Source organism: Rhipicephalus microplus, chromosome 7 (assembly GCF_043290135.1).
Source record: "Rhipicephalus microplus isolate Deutch F79 chromosome 7, USDA_Rmic, whole genome shotgun sequence".
In the NCBI taxonomy this organism is placed as follows: Eukaryota; Metazoa; Arthropoda; class Arachnida; order Ixodida; family Ixodidae; genus Rhipicephalus; species Rhipicephalus microplus.
The window spans coordinates 75,741,800-75,761,489 of NC_134706.1; the positions used below are offsets into that span (position 1 = coordinate 75,741,800).

Below are 19,690 nucleotides of genomic sequence, written 5' to 3' on the forward strand. Positions count from 1 at the left end.
TTGCATAAGGGACCCTGTGAGTTATGTCTTGTAAATACCCTTGTTCAAGAGAATATTTTTGAGGACATTTGATAGCACTTGTGCGGATAAGGCGCAGAAAACAAAGGACCAAATCCTCCGCTCGTTTTTCCTTTTTCAAGATGATTAAACTTTACTTGTCGCAGTACTACGCACGCAAAAAAATAACGAAAAACGTGACGAAAAGCACAAGCACTCGCCGCAAGTCGGGGTGGTACAAGCGTCATTTTGCGTCCTGCACGTCGTCCTTTTCAACGTGCTTTCGAAAGAGCACTCCCTGAGCGTGGTCAGGTGCCTCAATTCCTGCATTCTGCGGACCTGATGAGAGGAACCGGAAGTGACGGTCTGGAAGCGTGCTGTAGCGAACCAAGTCTACTCCGGTCCGATGCTGCCTCCTTTGCGAACGCCTGCCTGCGTTACCTTAAGAAAAAGAGAGAAAGATATTTAACTTACTATTGTCCCTCTGGGGGTCACGAAAGGCAGTGTTTCAGAGGCCATAGCTCTACCGGATCCCCCCTTTACTCATCGGGCGGCCAGACTGAGTCTATAGGTGAAATCGTCGGCCAGCTTTAAGAACACTACATGTACTGTAACTCTGTTACATTTTTTGCGGCACCTCTAGACTGTATTACTGGCACCTTTTGTCAACTTATATGGGGCAGCTTAACATAATTAAGCTGAGGTATTAGTGGCCAACAATACGATTCACGCGTGAGGCACGCTGTTGTGAAACGCTTTGAAAATTTCAGCTTTGTAGTGTTTTTTATCATTCTCTACGGTTTGCGAATGCGAAACCGTGAAGAGCCATAAGAAAAAAGAGGGGATGGGGGGAAGACCAAAAGATAGAAGAATACTTTGTGCACGCAACTTTTGCCTTGTTTCTAAGTTACTTCTAAAGGTGTTCACCGACAGGGAAGAAATTGCCCTCACGCGACATGACGAAGCCAGTACGAGGCAGTCTGCCCACTGGTCTGGTTATCTTTTTCCACTGCTGTTCCTCTCACCCATGCCGGAAAGAAACAGTTTTAACAGTGCGCCGATGCGACAGTGGACACTTGACTGACAGTTCTAGAGAATAAAAGTCTAGACAATGTTCTGTGAACCTTGCAGCAAGAAAGGACGATCCCACGGATATGTTCAACTGTCGGCGTCTTTGTACTATGATAAACAATTACACTTTCATTTTGCTTTTCCTTCGTTACAGGCCACACACGTGTTTGTTTAGAAATGATTTACTTGTAAGTAAAAATTCATAGTACCTGCCTTTAGGACGCTGGAGACATAAAACGTGTTTCTGCCCGCCTCCTTTTGGCGTCTAAGCCACACTTTCGCAATGGATGAAAATCCGCCCTCTAGTAGTGGTAGCGAAAAACAGGTGGAAGGCAAAGCGCCACGTAGAAAACTTCGCAACATCGCATGCAGATGGCGCGGAGCGTCCAGAGACTGGCGCAAAAGCAGACTACCCGCACAATTTGCAGGGGTCAGTTGAGACGTTTCCTAGGCTGCAATACAGTGGGTTACTTTCTTGTTGCAATATTAAGCGCATACTTCATTTCTTTGCGTAAACATTTGTTCGAAAACTTTACACCACCCCTTCTCACAATTTTCAAAAAAAAATGTTAAGTAAAATGTGAGATTCACTGGCAAACGTTTGTGTAGCTGTGACGCGAAGTAAAAGTTGGTAGCTGAGTTATCAAGGCTAATCAGGCTTAATCTCCGTGTGCAGAAAACTGTAGTTTCAAATTTTGATAATTTTCCTGGAAACGAATATTTGATTATCTTTGTTAGTATTGGCTTTTTCTCAATAGTTATGCTTATAAAAACTTCCTGCTTGGTCGGCGGAGTGCCCTTGGTACTGAATAAAAAAACACTCTGTCATTATAATAAATACATGTTATGACACCAGCTGGCAATGGACACTTGTACCACGCATTACTGGTGCAGGTTTTTTGTCGTATTGTGAGGAATGTGTAGAGGAGGCTTGTGTTGATAAAGGATGTTACTTTCACTGAACTTTCAACCAGAAGAAGTCAATTTTACTCCATTCACAGGGAGACGCGTGGATGTGTGGTACAACATCTGCATGGCAAGCAAACGACCCGCGTTCGATTGTCACTTTGTCCCAGGATTGCTTTATCATTTATTTCCCGTCACGTGTATTATGAGCTGCCCGTCATCGTATTTCCTTTCTGCACTAAATTGCGGCGAAAGAACGTACAAAGCAGTGTACGCCTGGGGAAACGTACTTTTCGTTGTATAGGTCGCGTAGAAACAATGTTCCTGCATGTTAATATAAACCTTATTCGATTGCATTAAGGTGAGGTATTGCATTATCTGTTTCTCTATCTTTATCTTTTTCAACGGGAAGTAATCAGTGAATTCTCAGTGCTAACCAGATGCAACCTTTCATGTCTGTGCTATGGCTGACTGCCAATTTAGTTCTTCGGTACTTCAAAACAAAAATGTATGTATGTATGTATGTATGTATGTATGTATGTATGTATGTATGTATGTATGTATGTATGTATGTATGTATGTATGTATGTATGTATGTATGTATGTATGTATGTATTTATTTATTTATTTATTTATTTATTTATTTATTTATTTATTTATTTATTTACAGGTACCTTACAGGCCCTTGGTTAGGGCATTGAGTAAGGGGGGCTAACAAAGACATGTACAACAAGTAAAAGGGCGAAAGGTGCCAAAACGTAAGCTCTAGACATGAGTAACAAGTAAACAAGAAATAAGTAAGTATAAATTGACATCATACATCGTTACCAAAAAACTAGAAAGATGCAGTTCTCGGCACGCAGCAGTTAGGAAGTGTAAAATACGTATAAGTATAATGGCACAGATTGTGGTATAATACACTGGAAAAATCATGAAAGCGCTTACAGGAAGTATGAACAGCTCGTACTAAGCAATTAAAAATAAAGCATAAAAAAAATAAGGGGGCAACAAGCGCATTAGAAAAAAACTTTTTGCACAGCATTATGAATGTCATATACATACAAGAACGAAACTGTGAACATGAAATTGTCAACCAAAATGTAAGACCAAATTGTTGCGGAAGGAAACAGGAAATTTTGAAAGAAAGGGCGTACAAGTTGATTGATGGTTTCGCCAATCGCCTGGGCACGCACAGATAAGTTATCATAATTATGTATGTATGTATGAAATACCATATTGTGACGCATACTTGGTTTGAAGCAATCATCTTGGTTTTATTTCCCCACATTGTGAAATAAGGTTGTGCGAATAAATCTAAAGATGAGACCATGATAATTCTATTCAAGAACCGTTTCTTTGCGTGCTCTGAGGCTTTTTGCACGAATTCTGTTGCCTATCCTTCTTACACTGTTGTACAATGCCTAGTAAGGCGAGATTGAGAAATGATGTAAAAAAAGTTGCTTCAGTGTACTCTACGTGTTCTGACAACGTGTCTCATAAAAGCTTCGCGAGGTGGGCACATTTAGCACACTCTTCCGAGATCCCACGCGTGCGCCCTACAGGACAGGTAGACGCCACGACTCACCTGTCACCGCGAAAACAGTTGCAATCAACAGGGTGAAGAGCACCACGCTGACGATCACCAGCGCACCATACAAAAATGTGCTCACAAACGGCTGCTCTCTGAAAGGCGGAAAAAAAAGATCAAGCATTTTCAAGCACATACAATAAATATGAGCGAAAGATGGGAACTGCAACAAGACATCACTTATAAGCAACAGTGGAAACGCGCGTGTGATTAGAAAGTCTGAGGATTGACGTCATAAGATTACAATGCTTGCGAACGAAGTAGCCAGTACGAATTCGCTGTAGTGGCTGGGCGGATACTTCGACCTGCTGTCGATGATGATTGATTGATATATGGCGTTTAACATCCCAAAACCACGATATCATTTTGTGAGACGCCGAAGTGGAGGGATATAAATATTTCTACCTCCTGGGGTTCTTTAACATGCACCCATGTCTGAGCACATGGGCCTACAGCAGTTTCGCCTCCATAGATAATGTAGACGCTGCAACCGGGATTCGACCCCGCGAGCTGCAGGTCAGAAGCTGAGTACCTTTGCCACTGCACCATCACGGCTGGGCTGTCTTGCTGTTGAGCAGAAGCGAGCTCTGAACGGCTATTTTAGGCCTCACGTCATAAAAACGAAACACCAAAGACTTAAAAAAAATTGGGGCAGCTATGCACCAATAGTGTGAATACTGAGAAAAGAGTGGAAATGGTGGATTTCCCTTCCTCCTTTCTTTACCCCTCACCTTTACTGCCTTTCCAACTTTTTGCTATTCTATACATTGCTGCGCTCCTAACCATTCTATAGATGGCTATGCAATCATTTGGGCTCTTCCATCCTCGTTTTTCACGTCTCCCTTACATCAGTCATGTCCCTTACTTCCCTTTCACAGTCCCTTGCTACACTAAACCCTACGAGGATCTTATTCGTTGTACCTTCATCCTCTTTTCCACCTTTTTACCTACTTTAGTATACACGGCCATTCTATCCTTTACCATCTTCCCATCTTCCTCACCCTTACATCACCCCTCCTCATTCTCAGTTCACCCTCAGTTCATCTTCCCATCTCCTTCCCATATGTGACCATTCTACAGGACACTGTGCCGTGCTGTAACACCCTCCTCCATGTTACTTTCCTTCTCACCCTAACCTCTCATCTCTACCCCTCAATGCGAGATTCTATGCACGGCGCTGCTATGCTTGGAGCTTGTTTAATTAGTTGTTTTGCGAACACAAAGCATATGAGGGCCAGCTCAAACACTTCCGGGATAAAACGCTGGCCCGCTTAACTAGACACAGTGTACCTCAAATTTCTCAAAGTTAGGTGATGGCCCTCCATTCAGGGACGCCTCTTATGACCATATTGTTGCTTTGGAATGTTCAATCACTTAAATCAATCAAACTTATAGTTAATAAGAAATAGAGGTACAAGTACCAATAGCACGTGTATGAAGCCTTAGTATTCCAGCGTCCGACTTTGTTCCTGCGTTCAATATAATGCCATTGATGACTTAGATGTCAATCTAAAAGTGACCATTCTGTGACATAAACGATACTGATACTCAGTTGTGGCTGCGTTTGCCACTGAGGTGCATGGCGAGTTGGTGGTAAATGTTCCGGAAGGAAAACGTGAAACATGTCTCGAACGTGGAGTGAGCTGTGACGCAGAATGCTGCGCTGACACCATAGGGTGCCTTGTGCGTTTGAGTGTGTACTCTAGCAATACTTCAGGGCTTTCGCAGATTCGTTCTGACATGACTATTCGTGAAGCTATTGTTTCAACATTTAGATGCGAAGCAGCTTATGGGTAGGTCGGAGTTCATTCTGGTGGTGTGAGGCGTGAACACCCTTATTGAGCATACAAAACAGCTTGCCCAAGCACTGCCAGAACGCGCTCAGCACGAACGCGCTCAGGCTTGCGTAAGTGCCTGGGTAAAAGGCTGTGTCCGGTCGCTCTTACGCCCTCTCAGCAATCACGTGATGGCGTGGGGTAACGAGATTCGGCAGACGTGCGATAAACCCGTGTTGCGTGCTCCAACAAGAGTTCGAGACGAGTAACAGCAACATAAACTACAGTGAATTCATGGTGTGCCCCAGATGCAAGAACGCGCTAACATCGAGCAAGCTGCCAGGGATCAAGGGAACTTCAAGTCGATCCATGCACTCACTGCTTTGCACGCTAGTCATGGTTCCCTCTAGTGAGAGATGGTGCAATTTTCTTTCCTTCTTCCGTTCGTCCCGTGGGTGACCCTTGGTTGAATGTGAGAGAGCTGAGCTTCTTGGTAAGTAGTCATTTTGAAAGAAAGGACGTACAAGTTGATTGATGGTTTCGCCAATCGCCTGGGCACGCGCAGATAAGTTATCACACCTTCTTTCTTCGCCGTCGTTGTACACCTTTGCAGCTGTTACTCAGCTTTTGAAGTATTCTGATTTCATTTTCGAGCCCGTGTTTGAAATCCCAGCTTTTTTAATTTGTTTTGTTTGTGTGTCAGATTTTCTTCTCTGTTTAATTGTACAAGAAAGAAGAAAAATTTGAAAAAAAACGCCTGTGATACTCACTGCTGGCCGTAAGTTGGCGCTGGAAATAAGAGAACACAATAAGAGAATATGAGGTAAAGAAGTCTATATTGCTTGCTCGCAGGGGCGGCACGAGCGCGGGCCATGGGGGTAGCTAGGGCATCCCTAACATTTTCGTCCAGCCCTCCCTTGTTCACATAAGAACAAACTTCATTATAGCACAACGCATTAATTGACGCCTCTCTGCCTCCTGAAGGAGCCCGCATAACGTAGGTGCCACTTTGCCCTCCCCCCAAATATTTCCTGGTGCCGCCCCTGCTTGCATGGCATAAGAAAACAGAAACACTCGAAGTGTTCGCTAGACCGTAATGTCATGAACTTTACAGACAAAAATTGTTTTCATTGTCTTCAAGTTACCCCAATTTTAATGTGCCTCATCATTTGCCGTTAAGACGTTGAATGGCCGTTACGCAGATCTCGTTAAAAATTATGATCAACCACTGGTTTTTGTAGAAGTGAAAGCAGCTAAAGAAACTCAATCATTCATTTCTCTTCCTATCATGTTATTCCGGCTATCCCAAACACTTTATTTCATTTGGCAAATACTGGGAGAAATTGCCTTTTAGTTTATATTAGCGCTGTAATTCCCAAAAGCCTAATATCGTAAAAGAGTTGTCAAAATGGTCAGTCAGCTTCGGTATTGACATATCCCTCACCGTGATTAGCTGAAATGTCTGTAATTTTTGTCTTCTTTATTAATAGGTGTTAAGCTGACAACTTGCCCATGTGTCAGAGCTTCCACAATGCAGCGAGAATTGCCGCAGCGTTGCTCCCTTATGAGCACTGAAGTCTTTCCATTTGCCGCTCGTAGTAAAAATGTAACCATTATCATCTTTTATTATGCATTCGTTCAGTTGCCAGATAAACGCCGCACGCAGTCGCTGCGATACATTGGAGAGGAGCTGTGTGTCAGAGCTTCCTGTCTTGTACGCGCAATCGTGCAAACCTCAATCAAGCTTTGCAGCGCTATTTCTTTGAGCACAGACACGCTTCTTGCGAGCGGAAGAGTGTAGAAATAGGACTGCCTTCAACTTTTCAGTGCAAACATGGATACTTGCTGCAGTCACTGAAAAGCACAATAAATGTTAGGTGTCTCACAGCAATAATGATTGCCTCACTTTTTTGTTCAACCGACATATAACACATCAGCAAAGGTACGTACCTCTCAGTGGTGAATTTTGAGATAACCATTCAGCAATATCTTAAGGACAGGTATTACGCTAGTAAATGTAGATGGCAGCTTACCATGGACCACACGGTAGCGCCCCAAGAAAGGACGATTGTAGGGTTGAATCAGGGGAGGACGGGGCATCACCGGAGGAGGGGGAGGAGGATAGTAGGAAGGGGCGTAGTAGCCCTGCATCGGTGCAGGGTAGATCTGCATCGGTGGAGGCCCGTAGTAGCCCCGCGTCGGTGGAAGGGGCCTGTAGTAGGACAGGCCGTACGGACTCACCGGGGGAGGAGGTGAAAGGTAGTCCGCGAATTCACTCTCATCTTGCGAAGGAAGCCACGCAGTAAGACGGTAAGTTGGGCCAGTTGGTTAGGATCCATCGTGAACTTACTTACAGCGCAACATCAGAAAAAATACAGGACAGGGAAGTGGTCTTTTCTTTCTCTTTTACTCTTTCCCTGTCCTGTATTTTTTCTGGTGTTAAGCTGTAAGTTCACGATGGAAGCCATGCCACTGACAGTTAGGACTCAGTGGTCGACTAAGCGAGTTGGTATAGATGCGTATCACATTGACACGGCAATGACACGGAGTACAACAAAACAGAGCTGTAGGAAGATTGTACCGAAAACTTTGAGGGTTAGAGCAATGAAACGACGCATCAACAAAGTATGACACGAGCAGAGCCCAAACGATAAGTGATAAACATCTTTTTATTGCGAAAACAGTATATGCCCAATAAAGCGCCAACTCCGGTTTTGGTCTCGAAAGCGGTGTTACCACCCGATGGCACGAAAATTCACGTGTTCAAGCGTTGACAAATCTATTGAACCCAGTGCTACTGAAACACATACCACCAATACAGTGAAAATGGGCTTTCCTTGAACTTATCGAATGTCCATCAGTGGAGTTGATGCGAACAATTTCATGGCGACTTGCTTTATTATAGGTTAATAAATATGGTCGCATGCCTCACAAATGTCTTATCGTGAATTTACTGTCCTCTATGTGTAGACAGTTTCTGTGTACGTAACGTATACCGACTTCACTGTGCACAACGATTAGTTCATCCACACTAAGACTGGGCAATGATGCTACATCTCGGTTTATCTCATCAATGGCTCTGATTCAATTACTGCGATATTCTTTATCTAAAAGTGCCAATATGAAAAAGAAAGCTTACCTGGCAAAGGTTTGTCGGGTGGATGAGGTCCTGGAAAATAAATTGCAATAGCAGAGCAGAATGATGAACACAAGCAGCTTAAGTTCCCACAAGATGTCTCTATTACAAATTGCATAATAGTTTGTGGAGTTCAGGCAGCTCGAGAGTCTGTGCACAGGTGTTAGGCAAGCGTTTTTGAAAAGCTCATCAAAGATTGAAACAGAAAGAAAAGGAGGGAAATTTTTTTAAAAAGAGACTTAGTTTTCTTTTGGAGCCAGACCCACCAAAAAAAACTACTTCTTCAAAACAACGATAGTTTTGAAAGACGCTTTCGGGTTCAGCAAAAAATAAGAAGTAGCGACAAAACTGCAGCGCCACTTTTGTTGGAGCATAAAAAATGCAGCGTAGTATTCATAACAATCACAGCGAGAAGTTTTGTTTAGCTGAGAGAGAAAATGGTGATCGCAAACTAAAAATAACCAACAATTATTTACAGCAAATCTTTGACACCGTGAAGAAGTGAACATTCATGATCTCATTGAGCCACATCTTGATTTGCCATCATCTGCTGCATAGATACTATTGTATATTTCATTTATGCCGTATGCCTTAGATACACAACGTTGCGCCTGCAAAAATTGTAACAGTACTTACGAAGAGAAGCCTGGTACTCTTCGCTAAATTCCGCTGAAAGCATAAAAAGAACGCTGAAAGTATATCGTTCTGAGCCGCTAAAGCTGCACAATCTGCGAACATTTAGTATCCGCGTTCACTGGAAGCCTTACTGATGGGCATTCGTGAACATTTTCGCATCAAAGGCCGTCCAGAAGGCTGAAAAGACTGTCCACAGTATAATAAAATTACAAATCATTGCGATACGTCTCACATAAAGATTCATACACTGCGGGCTTAAGTGTCGCAGAGCAACGATGGATGAAATGAAATCAAGCATAAAGAATGGAAAAGCGACAGGCTTCGTCAACCAGCAAAATACCGGGTGACAATAACAGATAGAGCTGGCAGTGGGGCCATGTTTCGTGAGTCTCGAGGCAAGTCTAAACCCTTCCCACAATCTTCTTATTCATATTTATAAAATAAGGACCTCCAGCTTCAAGACAGGGATGTCGTTGGGTGAACTTGAAAACGTGCTAGAGTTCAAGTCAGAAGTAACCAAAAGTAGCCATGTCCCACAATATTATCGTCAAATTTTTAGCCAAGTAGAACAGGAGTGGCGTTTTGAACAGAGGGTTTACTATTGATGAATAAATAAATCTAGGTCGAATAAGTAAAAGCCGAAGTTTAAATGTAGAAACAAAATAGCCATGGAACCAAGGGAAATTTTTCATTCTCCAAACTGGCAGAAAAGCCGCCAGTTTGGAGTAGCCACCAACGGAGATACCAACAAATGTGCAGTATTTAAAACATATGCATGATAATAGAAATGGTGAGTGTGATTGCGGACATTCGCGGCTTGGTTGTTCTTGTATTGCCTGCTCGAGCTTTCCGTCGAGCATGGTATCTCACCAAGACAATGAAAGCTTCATAGTTATTACACTGAGCTGACGAAGTGTTAACAAGATTGCATGAATATGAAAGTTGCTTCAAGGTGCATTCACAGGGCGAAATTTGGGGAAACAATTTCAAAATTGGTGGTACACAAGGGCGAAAAAGGACAGCTGAGCTGCCATCTTTCCTGCGGCTTGCGCTTCATTGGATTCAGTGTTGTTTACTCTCATTTTTCAAACACGAACCAAATAGCCCACGCATCAACCCTATCAGCCACACAGCAGGAAGTTTAAATCAATGGATACTTGCCCATCGTTCTCTCTCAACCAGTTAGTTGGGTGGCCCTCGAATGCCTGACGCCTAACAAATGATGATGATGATGGCCTTTTGTGGATGGCGCTCACCCACAGAGGGGGACGATCCAAGAACCGGGCGGCAGGATACTTAAATGAAACTAAAATGAAAGTGAAGCCAATCTGAAAGAGTAGTTTAAAAATAATACTACCAAAAAAAATGCTTGCTGAGCAAGCGGTCAAACCATCGGTTGTTTTTGATAGACATAACTACGAATTATAAACTAAAGATCTGAAAAAGTTTGGGGTTCACTAGCACGGTAATCTTTTAGTTGCGTTGATGTAATCAAACACAGTGGAGCATACATGCCTGTGGCAGTAACCAAATGAAGTTCCGCCAAGTGATAAAATTACTCGTAGATTTATTTGTATTCCTAGCTTTTGTAATGGGGCTACTAAGAATCTTTTTCTCTGATAAGAATAACGATGGCAGAATAAAAAGAAATGTTCAATTGTTTCAATTTCGTTGCACCGAATGCATAGCGGTGACGCCTTGAGTCGAGCTTTGTTAAGGTATTAATTTAGTTGTGGAACTGCACAGCGCAATCTGGTATAAGTGACCTCTAACTGGCGAGATACACACCACTGTTTATTCCAGCAATAGCTCAAATGCTCGAAATCTTTGAATTTATCCAAATTACCTTTTCCCCATTGCAGGCAAGCATTTCGGAACCTTAGCGCTGTCACGTAAGCCGTATCTGGCAAAACTGGGATGGTGGGCCCACCCAAGGATACTGCTGCTATAGAGTCCGCCATTTCGTTCAAATATAATCCGCGGTGGCCCGGTACTCATAGCAAATGCAGTTTTTTCACGTTTTTCGGTACTAAATGAAGAAACGTACTCATCAGCTCTACATTTACTGCCGCACACTGTAAGCAAAAACTATCCGAGTTTACGGTTTTTGCGGCTCATGACCTCTGAAAACTTCCTTGGGTTTAAAATTACTACCTCACATGACAGTAAAAGGCGGTCATGACATATTTTTACTACCATCTCTCAGAGAGGTAGTAAAACGATGTCACTATCCAATTTTACTCCTTAGGGAGTTTTGTGTCACGTGATAAAAAACCTACTGTGGAGAGTTTAAAGACACGTGATCAAGAAAACCTACAACATCACGTGATTAAAAACTCCCCATGCAGACTAACATGACGGATGACCGGAGGTCGGACGCCCGTCATCAGACCACAGGTTCGCGCGAGTATACAAGCACATGGCTGTATATATATATATGTGTATGTGTGTTCTGTGGATACGCCTCGAGGAGCCAGGGCTAGAATTTGTGCCGACACGCATACGCTCGCTTGCGCTGGCGTACACATCAACCAGGCGCATCGCTAGATACCGCGACACCTCCGGCGGCTATGCCTACTGGCCTAATGGAGCACGGAAACTACGCGTTGCAAACGTTCCTGAGTGACCGCTTCGTCAACCGGTGCGAGAACGACCAATACCACCTAGACCACGTGGTGTTGGGACGACACAGCAAACGACTACGTGTGATACCAGTGAGACTTGGTTTCGACGTCTCAAGTGGTGCGACAAATTCAGCGAATATTTGCGGAAACCTTCCGGTGTGACTGTATATTCGGCCGAGTCAAAACGTCGCACATACGACTATTGCTGCTCTTGTGCTGTTAGGTTGTGCTCTAAACTAGTAGAAACGTGCTTCTAAAGTTTGGAGAATAAGCTAGCGTGAAATGAAGTGACGTCTGTGTAAACCGTAAGCCTAGCGCTGCTATCGAGTTCGTGCAAGAGTGAGTGAGCGAGCGAGCATGTGAGAAACACTCGACAAAAAGAAGTCGGCGTTAGGTACTTTCGTCGCAGTGTAAGCTCTATCTATATAACGCATCACTTGGTGTGCTGCAAGTATTGAACCGCCGAGTGTCGGTTTTCGACATCAATTAACGCTATCATCGTTGCCAAAGACGAGCAGGATTCGCGAGCATGTTTTGGCGATCTGTGAACACATGTGACTGGACTTGAACAGTTCATGACATTTACACATTGGTTTGACTCTAGCAAGTTCCTCGCATGTGGTGTTAGCCATCCAGTGTTCCTAAACATTGCCCAGCTGTCTTTGGTGTCAGTGGCTTTAGTTTATCAAATACTCTCTGAAACTTGCTAAAAAGGCAAGCCTGTCATCTGCAGCCCTCAAGCAGATCTCACTGGACCTTTTGCATTTGTCATATGCTAACCGAATTCATGTTTACACGGACGGTTCGGTCTCGGGAAGTTCGACAGGTGCCTTTGTCATACCATCTCGATCAATCACTGTCAAATTTAAGACATCACACGTCACGACATCTACGGGATCCGAGCTCGCCGCTCTTCGAGCTGCCGTGGAGTTTGTTACGCAAGAATCCCCTAGTAGATGGGCCATTTTCTGTGACTCCAAGGCAGCCCTTCAATGCGCGCGAAATCTACGACGTGGAAACTACCACCAGATGGTGTATTGTATTATTGAAATTTGTCATCGCGCTGCTGATCAAGGACACGAAATTGTTTTACAATGGTTGCCAGGCCACTGTGGCATCAGTGGTAACCACCTCGCCAACGACGCTGCCCGATGTGCCCACGATGGAGCGCCCACACTGTTAATACCCTTGTCAAGTGTAGACGCAGCTAAAGAACTTCGTCACATCGCGCATATTGCCACGCTTGCGCACTGGAATTCTCCCCCTAACTCCAATCAACGCCCTAAGAATCTGAAGTCATTACTTCAGAAACAACTGCCATCCAAGATTTCTCGACGTGACGCTACAATGCTGTGCCGGCTGTGGACTGGGGTAGCATTTACTAAGTCATTCAGCCATCACATCGGCATGGCGGATTCATCCATGTGTGAAAGCTGCAACTGTATAGAGACTATTGAACATCTCTTGTGCCACTGCCCTATTGGAAAAAAACGAATGGTGGGCATGGTGGAAACCACCACCCCCCATTATAGTGGATTAATGTAGTGGGTGAATGGTGGGAAACGCCCACCATGGCGCATGGTGGGTATGGTGGGTGCTGCAGTGCCGGCAACACTTGAGCGCGAAATGACGTCAGAATCACCGTGACGAGCTGCCACAAAAAATAAAAAAGAATTCTATAAAAACGGTATAAAAAACACCCGTCCCGTAAAAAAAAAAAAACGCCACAACGGATCGAACGCGCAACCTGCGGATTCCCATTCGAAGACGCTAACCACTGCGCCACACCAACTTTTTTTTTTCTTTAATGAATGACATTATCACCAGTAAAGTACACAGAACATACTTCATCAGAAGTCAGACAAACACACACAAGCGTCAAGAACGGGAAGCCACTCCGGAACGGGGTCAAAAGTCTCGACAACACTGCGCACTTGAGCAGCTGCTTCTCGGAAGACAGATCTCGTCGACCGTGGTGGCTCGGCGTGTCTATCGATCATGCGACTTTTCCATAATGAATAAAGTCCCAACAACATAAACAAGTCGTAAGGAGTACTATCAGTCAGACTCTTTTTGAACGGAAGAAACCTAATACCATGGGCTGTGATAGGAAGTTCTTTTCTTAACGTTCTTTTTAGAATGTCCCAAAAATAAAAAGCATCACGACAATGAATAAAACAATGCTCTATAGTCTCTGGTTGGTTGCAGAGTCTACAATTCACTGTCCAGGGTACGTATATTGATTTTTCATTCAGCCACGTTTTCACTGGCAGCGTGGAAGTGTGCAGTTTAAAGAAAAATGTTTTCGCTGAAGGAGATATACACATTCTACGTACACAAAATAATACATCGTGACCAGACAGAAGCGAATATGGTTTTCGATAAACAGGTTCGGGGAAAAGGTTATTCACAAGTGCAGCGGTTAAATTTGTTCGGTCAATAGTATACAAATACTCTAAGGTAAACCTGGCTTTCAAAAAACTGACAGTATCAACAATTTCTTTTAGGAATCCCCGCAACGGCAATTCCTTAGCAACGCTTGTTGTGACATGAATAAAAGGAAGGTGGTAACAAAGACGGTTACGAAGAACCGCTAATAGAAATGGGTGGCACACATCCTTGAGGTAGAAAAATCGCAACACCAACTGTCGCACGAACAAATGCACAAGGCCGAGGCCACCCTTTTCGAGTGGAAGAAAAAGATTGTCTCTTCTCATGGGTTCCCAGGAAGAGCTCCAAATAAAGCAGGCAAATATCCTATGAAAGGCTTGAATGTGTACCCGAGAGCAATGCAACACCTGCAGAATATAAATAAGCTTTGATACAAGGAATATATTGCACGCTTTCGCTCTGGCAAAAATGGAAAGCTCCCGTCCGTGCCATGTTGCCACCTTTCGGCGGATTGTAGTTATCGCAGCGGTCCAGTGTGGGCCGCTGTTACGATAGTTATCGAGAGGCACACCGAGGTATTTCATAGGAGTCGCATTCCAATGAATATTTGCGAAGACCGAAGGAGTTGTAGCCCACATGCCTAGCCAGAATCCACTACTTTTATCAAAATTTATGCTGGCGCCAGCGACTTCACAGAAACGTAAAGTAGTGTTGACTGCTTCTTGAACGCTGGGTTTATCAGCGCAAAAGAAGGCAATGTCATCTGCATAAGCTAGAACTTTAACTTCCTCAGCATCATACCGGTAGCCTCTTATGCTGGACTTTAGAAGCACACTTAAACATAATGGTTCCAAATAAATTGCAAAAAGCAAAGGTGACAGCGGACATCCCTGACGTACAGATGAATTTAACTCTATTATATTGGAAAGTGTGCGATTTACAATTAGCCTAGTTGTGCACTTCTTATAACAGAGTGAGATACCATTGTATAGTACATCACCCAACTGCAGGTGTCTTAGGAGCCGGAACAAAAAAACATGCTGTACCTTATCAAATGCTTTTGCAAGGTCTATTTGAAGGAGGGCTACTTGGTCCATGCTACCATCTATACACTCAAGAACTGAACGTGCAATATGAATGTTTGTCTGTATAGAGCGACCACGAATTCCACATGTTTGGTGGTCACCTACACATTTAGTAATCACTGTCTGTAGCCGATTTGTCAACAATTTAGCAAATATTTTGTAGTCAACGTTACATAACGATATAGGCCTGTATTCGTTAACTCTCTTTAATGCGTTAGGATCAGCACTTTTTGGGATTAATGTTGTATGGCTCTGATAGAAAGAAGGAGGAAGTTCACCACGGTCATAAGCCTCTTTAAAAAGTTGCTCAAGGAAAGGTATCAGAAGTTCCTGAAAAGCTATGTAAAATTCGCCACTAAGGCCATCTGGGCCAGGAGTTTTGTTTTTCTGCAACGTTGTTATTGCAAATCTAATTTCCTCTCTGGTTATTGGCCCCTCTACAGGGAGTCTATCATCATGTTGTAACTGAGGCACAAGGGCAATGAAGTGGTTAGCTTCTTCCTCAAAATTCTCCTGAAGCTCAGCCGCGGTGAACAAACATTTGTAATAATCTTCAAATGCAGCTCTTATTTCACATGTCTCTGTGCAAAGGGAACCCCGCGACTCAATTTGCAGTATCTGTTTAGAAAGTGCATATCTCTTTTCATCCCCAAGGGATTTTTTAGTGGGTTCCTCTTCAGTGAAATGGGTAACACGGGAACGAATCTTAGCTCCTCTGTATAAATCTGTATCATGTTTTTGTATCTGTGCTCGAATCACATTTATCTCGTCCCCGTACAATCCCGGCTGTTCACTCTCAAAAGTATGGAGCTTATGAAGTAAATCATAAAGATAGCGCTTTTCAGCTTTTTTTCTTTGCGCTATTTCGCATGAAATACTAATTGCCTGATACTTGACTCTTTCTTTGAACCTTTCCCATTGAGCGAAAATTGGTAGCTGTCGACACCGTTTTACCTTTTGTACCGATTCTTTTACTATTTTAACAAAACAATCTTCGCGCAACAACTGTACGTTAAGCTTCCATAGGTCCCAGTTGAGAGGGGTTTTACGAAAATTTTTAGGACCCCAAGAAACAGTGACCAAGCAATGGTCTGTAAAAAATATGGGCTTTACAGCATAATTATGAATGTGAGACCATAAGCTTAGAGATACATATACACGGTCAAGCCGAGCATGAGAGATGCCTTGAAAGTGCGGGAACCTCACCGAGGAAGGTGCATGCGCTCCCACATCTATTAAATTGTGGTCATTCAATAGTTTCTGCAATAAGGCCGCACTTGCATCATAACGATTTGTTATATATGAATGATCTCTAGCGTCACAAACACAATTAAAGTCTCCAAAAACTACCAAAGTTCTGCCAGTGTTTAGTAGCGAAGTTAAAGAAAGGAAAAAAGAATTCCTTTCATTCACTTTGGAGGGAGCATAGACACAGATAAACCTCCAATTATGGGAATGAAAAGATAAGTCGCAACAAATGAGGCGTCCTTCCCCATCAACATGTAGTGACGTCAAAATATGATTCAAGTGCTTTCTAATTAATAAAAAGCATCCAGCGGATGCACCACGCGCTGGGCTGATGTATAAATTGTAATCACGGAAAACTTCCAGTGCAAGATCGGCGTCACGAGCAGCGGAAATCTTAGTCTCTTGCACTGCAAGTACATCTATGTTGTACTGCTCAAGCACGTGGCGCAACTGCCACTGACGCCTTACATTCCTCAAGCCACGTACGTTGAGTGTCGCTACACACATGGGAAACGTTAGCGCGGTAGCCATTTTGATATCTTACTACTTTTGTAGGTCACCTTTAGCCACAGGCCAACCTGTGGCTTTACCTCCTTTGCACTTTTTAGCAGCACTTTCCTCAGGACTCTGGCATAGGCGGCGCGTCTCTCGGTCCCCAAAGAAGGTGACACGTGGACCACACGAAGACACTTGCTCTGTCGTGTCTGGCGCACTCGTTGTTGCTTCATCGGTGACCGATGCCTGACGCTTCCTTGTCTGACTGCAATCCATTCCTTCTTGTTCCTCATTGTCAGGAGGCTTGTCCTTAAGGCCTTCCAAGTGGTGTTCGTCAGCAGCATTGCATTCATTTATGCTTTCAATGGCGTCGTTAGCGGTTTTATTTTGCGTGCCAAGGGTATCCATGGACAAGTGTTCCGCTTCCTTTAAGGCACCTTCTGCTCCTCCCGCTGCTTCTCCTGTCGCATCAACTACCTCAGTGACATCCATAAGATGATCGAGACGTTGGTCTTCTGTCCCTTGGCCAGAACGGAGTTTGTTGGCATAAGTCGACACGCAGGCATCCGACGAGTGACCAAAACGCTGGCATTGCAAGCACCTCGGTGTTTTGCACTGTCGTCGTACATGCCCCACTCGCTTGCACCGAAGACACAGTGGAGGCCTACCGGGAATAAGTACGAGGCATTGGTGGCCATAAATTGACATAAGGTGTGGTATTGAGCTCACAGTGATGGTGTCCTTGAGCTCCAAGGCAACGTCTCTATTTGTTGTCATCCATTGTTCCATTCCTGCACATCTCCATGCCTCTCTTTCAACGGACTTCACAACGCCGTAAGCTTGGAACGCCTCTTCAACACGTCGCGATTCAAGATGAGGCGGAAGCCAAAGTAGTTTCAGCCTAATATTCTTGGTCTCCGGATCTAGCACCATGCACTTCAGCCCTTTTACACGGAGCTCACCACAAGTAACGAGTTTCTGTTTCGCCATGCTGTTTGCACACGTAACCATCCATACATGGCTCATTTGATACTGGCCAACTCCAATAATGTCCGCTGTGCTCACCACTTTAAGCAGGGCGTCACGGAAGTCAGGGGCACGGTACGGCCTACCACTCAAGTCGGCATGAAGGAAAACGGAATTCAAAACATCGTTACCGGTTGGAAGACGTGGCAGGACGACTTTATAGCTTGAGTCTTCATCATGAAACGGAGTCGATGATCCTCGGCCGTTGGCCGATACGCTGTTACCAGCAGAGAGCATTTTGGAACGCAGCCGATCGGTGCGGCTTCTTCTTCCTCTGCGCCACACCAACATGACGGTGACTGCAAGTTAAATGTTCAGTTAGCATACAAACTTAAGGTTCAACTTGTTTGTCGTGTACACAACATAGACAAGATCTACACCTGCTACTAAAAATTGCACATTTATTCAACACAAGCAACTGCGGCCTGTAACGATTGCCACTATGTTAATGGCACTAGTGCTATTTTTTTTACAATTCACAATTTCAAGAAAAAAAAACCAAGTGGACTGAGGAGCAGCAACAGTTTACCGGTGGGGTCTGCCAAGTTTATTATCCGTTTCGCGCTCGTTTTAAAGGGCGACATCTGCTCACGCTTTATGACGCTTCTAGGCTCATTTCATAGATACGCCCGCCTAATTCATTTGATTGAGTATTGAGATGCTTTTCGCAAAATGTAGAGGGCGGCCGCGCCAGCGCAATGCTGTAGCTCTTTCGCTAAAGCAACAACTACATAACGGCTTGACCAAAACGAATGCAGTGTGCCGGAAACATTACGCTATCATAATGGTTCACCAAGCACACGAATTGCCACGTCTGAGTTCTCGTACAAAAGCTAGAGAAGTGCCGGCGAGTGCGACCGGCGGCTGTCGGTGAGAGGACACTTAATTACGTTCTCTTGAAGTGCTTTAATCGCGTCGCATCGATGGTTGTTGCTTCTTGAGCGGACACCACACACAATGAAAAATGCTTCATTTAGGTTAATTGATGCCATATGGCTGCACTGTATTGTCATACTTAATCGTCGTAATCGTGTATTCTGAAACCCAGAAGCAAGGATAACACAATTGTACGGGCTCGGTCAGTAGGCCTAACCTTTGGTGGAAATCATGGTGGTAGAACATGTAGTGTACAGATCCCAGCTTTGTACACTGTATAAATTGCCCGCCATTATAAGCCCACCCATCATCTGCTTACTGCTTCCCAGCATTATCGCGATGGTGTTCAGAGCTTCTTAGCTTGGTACACCATGTGCCCCACCATAACAAGCAGCACCCATCATCTGCTTAGTGCTTCCCAGCATTATCGCAATGGTGGGAAGAGTTTCTCAGCTTGGTACACCATGTAGCCCACCATGATAAGCACCACCCACCATATGCTTAGGGCTTCCCAGCATTATCGCAATGGTGGGCATAGTGCCCCATTATTGCCCACTATCTAGCCTCTGCTTTCCCCATCATTTCCACTTTACCCAACATCTGTACACCATACAACCCAGTATGTCCCGGCATAACCACCATATTTTCCACCACGTCCCACCATAGCCATCATAATTTCCACCATGCCCACTAATATTTCCACCATGCCCACTATTATTTCCACTACGCCCACCATGTTTTCCAGTATCCACCATGGTAATTTTTCCGATAGGGTGTGCCCGATTTGATGAAGATCGCCGGACTCTCCAGTGTGCCTTGAATAGACTCGATGACCA

The 19,690-nt window shown here is 44.2% G+C and overlaps 1 protein-coding gene across 1 annotated transcript; it reads right to left on the reverse strand.

Moving 5' to 3' along the window:
- Positions 1-241: 241 nt before the first annotated feature.
- LOC119179187 (uncharacterized) lies at positions 242-18,247 on the reverse strand. Its single transcript, XM_075870038.1, has 6 exons — positions 17,048-18,247; positions 8,477-8,506; positions 7,371-7,619; positions 6,108-6,126; positions 3,560-3,657; positions 242-438 (listed from the first exon to the last, which is right to left on the reverse strand). The coding sequence occupies exons 1-6, from the start codon at positions 18,213-18,215 to the stop codon at positions 242-244; spliced, it is 1,761 nt and encodes a 586-aa protein (XP_075726153.1). The 5' UTR covers positions 18,216-18,247.
- Between the last annotated feature and the right edge of the window lie 1,443 nt (positions 18,248-19,690).

What these genes read in the sequence shown, in the direction of transcription:
- LOC119179187 (XM_075870038.1), bottom strand. Translation starts at nt 18,215, where the DNA reads ATGCTCTCTGCTGGTAACAGCGTATCGGCCAACGGCCGAGGATCATCG. An exon ending in TGCTAAAAAGTGCAAAGGAG is followed by an intron (nt 8,507 to 17,047) that starts GTAAAGCCACAG and finishes TTTATTTTCCAG; the next exon opens with GACCTCATCCACCCGACAAA. An exon ending in AACTGTTTTCGCGGTGACAG is followed by an intron (nt 439 to 3,559) that starts GTGAGTCGTGGC and finishes CTTTTTCTTAAG; the next exon opens with GTAACGCAGGCAGGCGTTCG.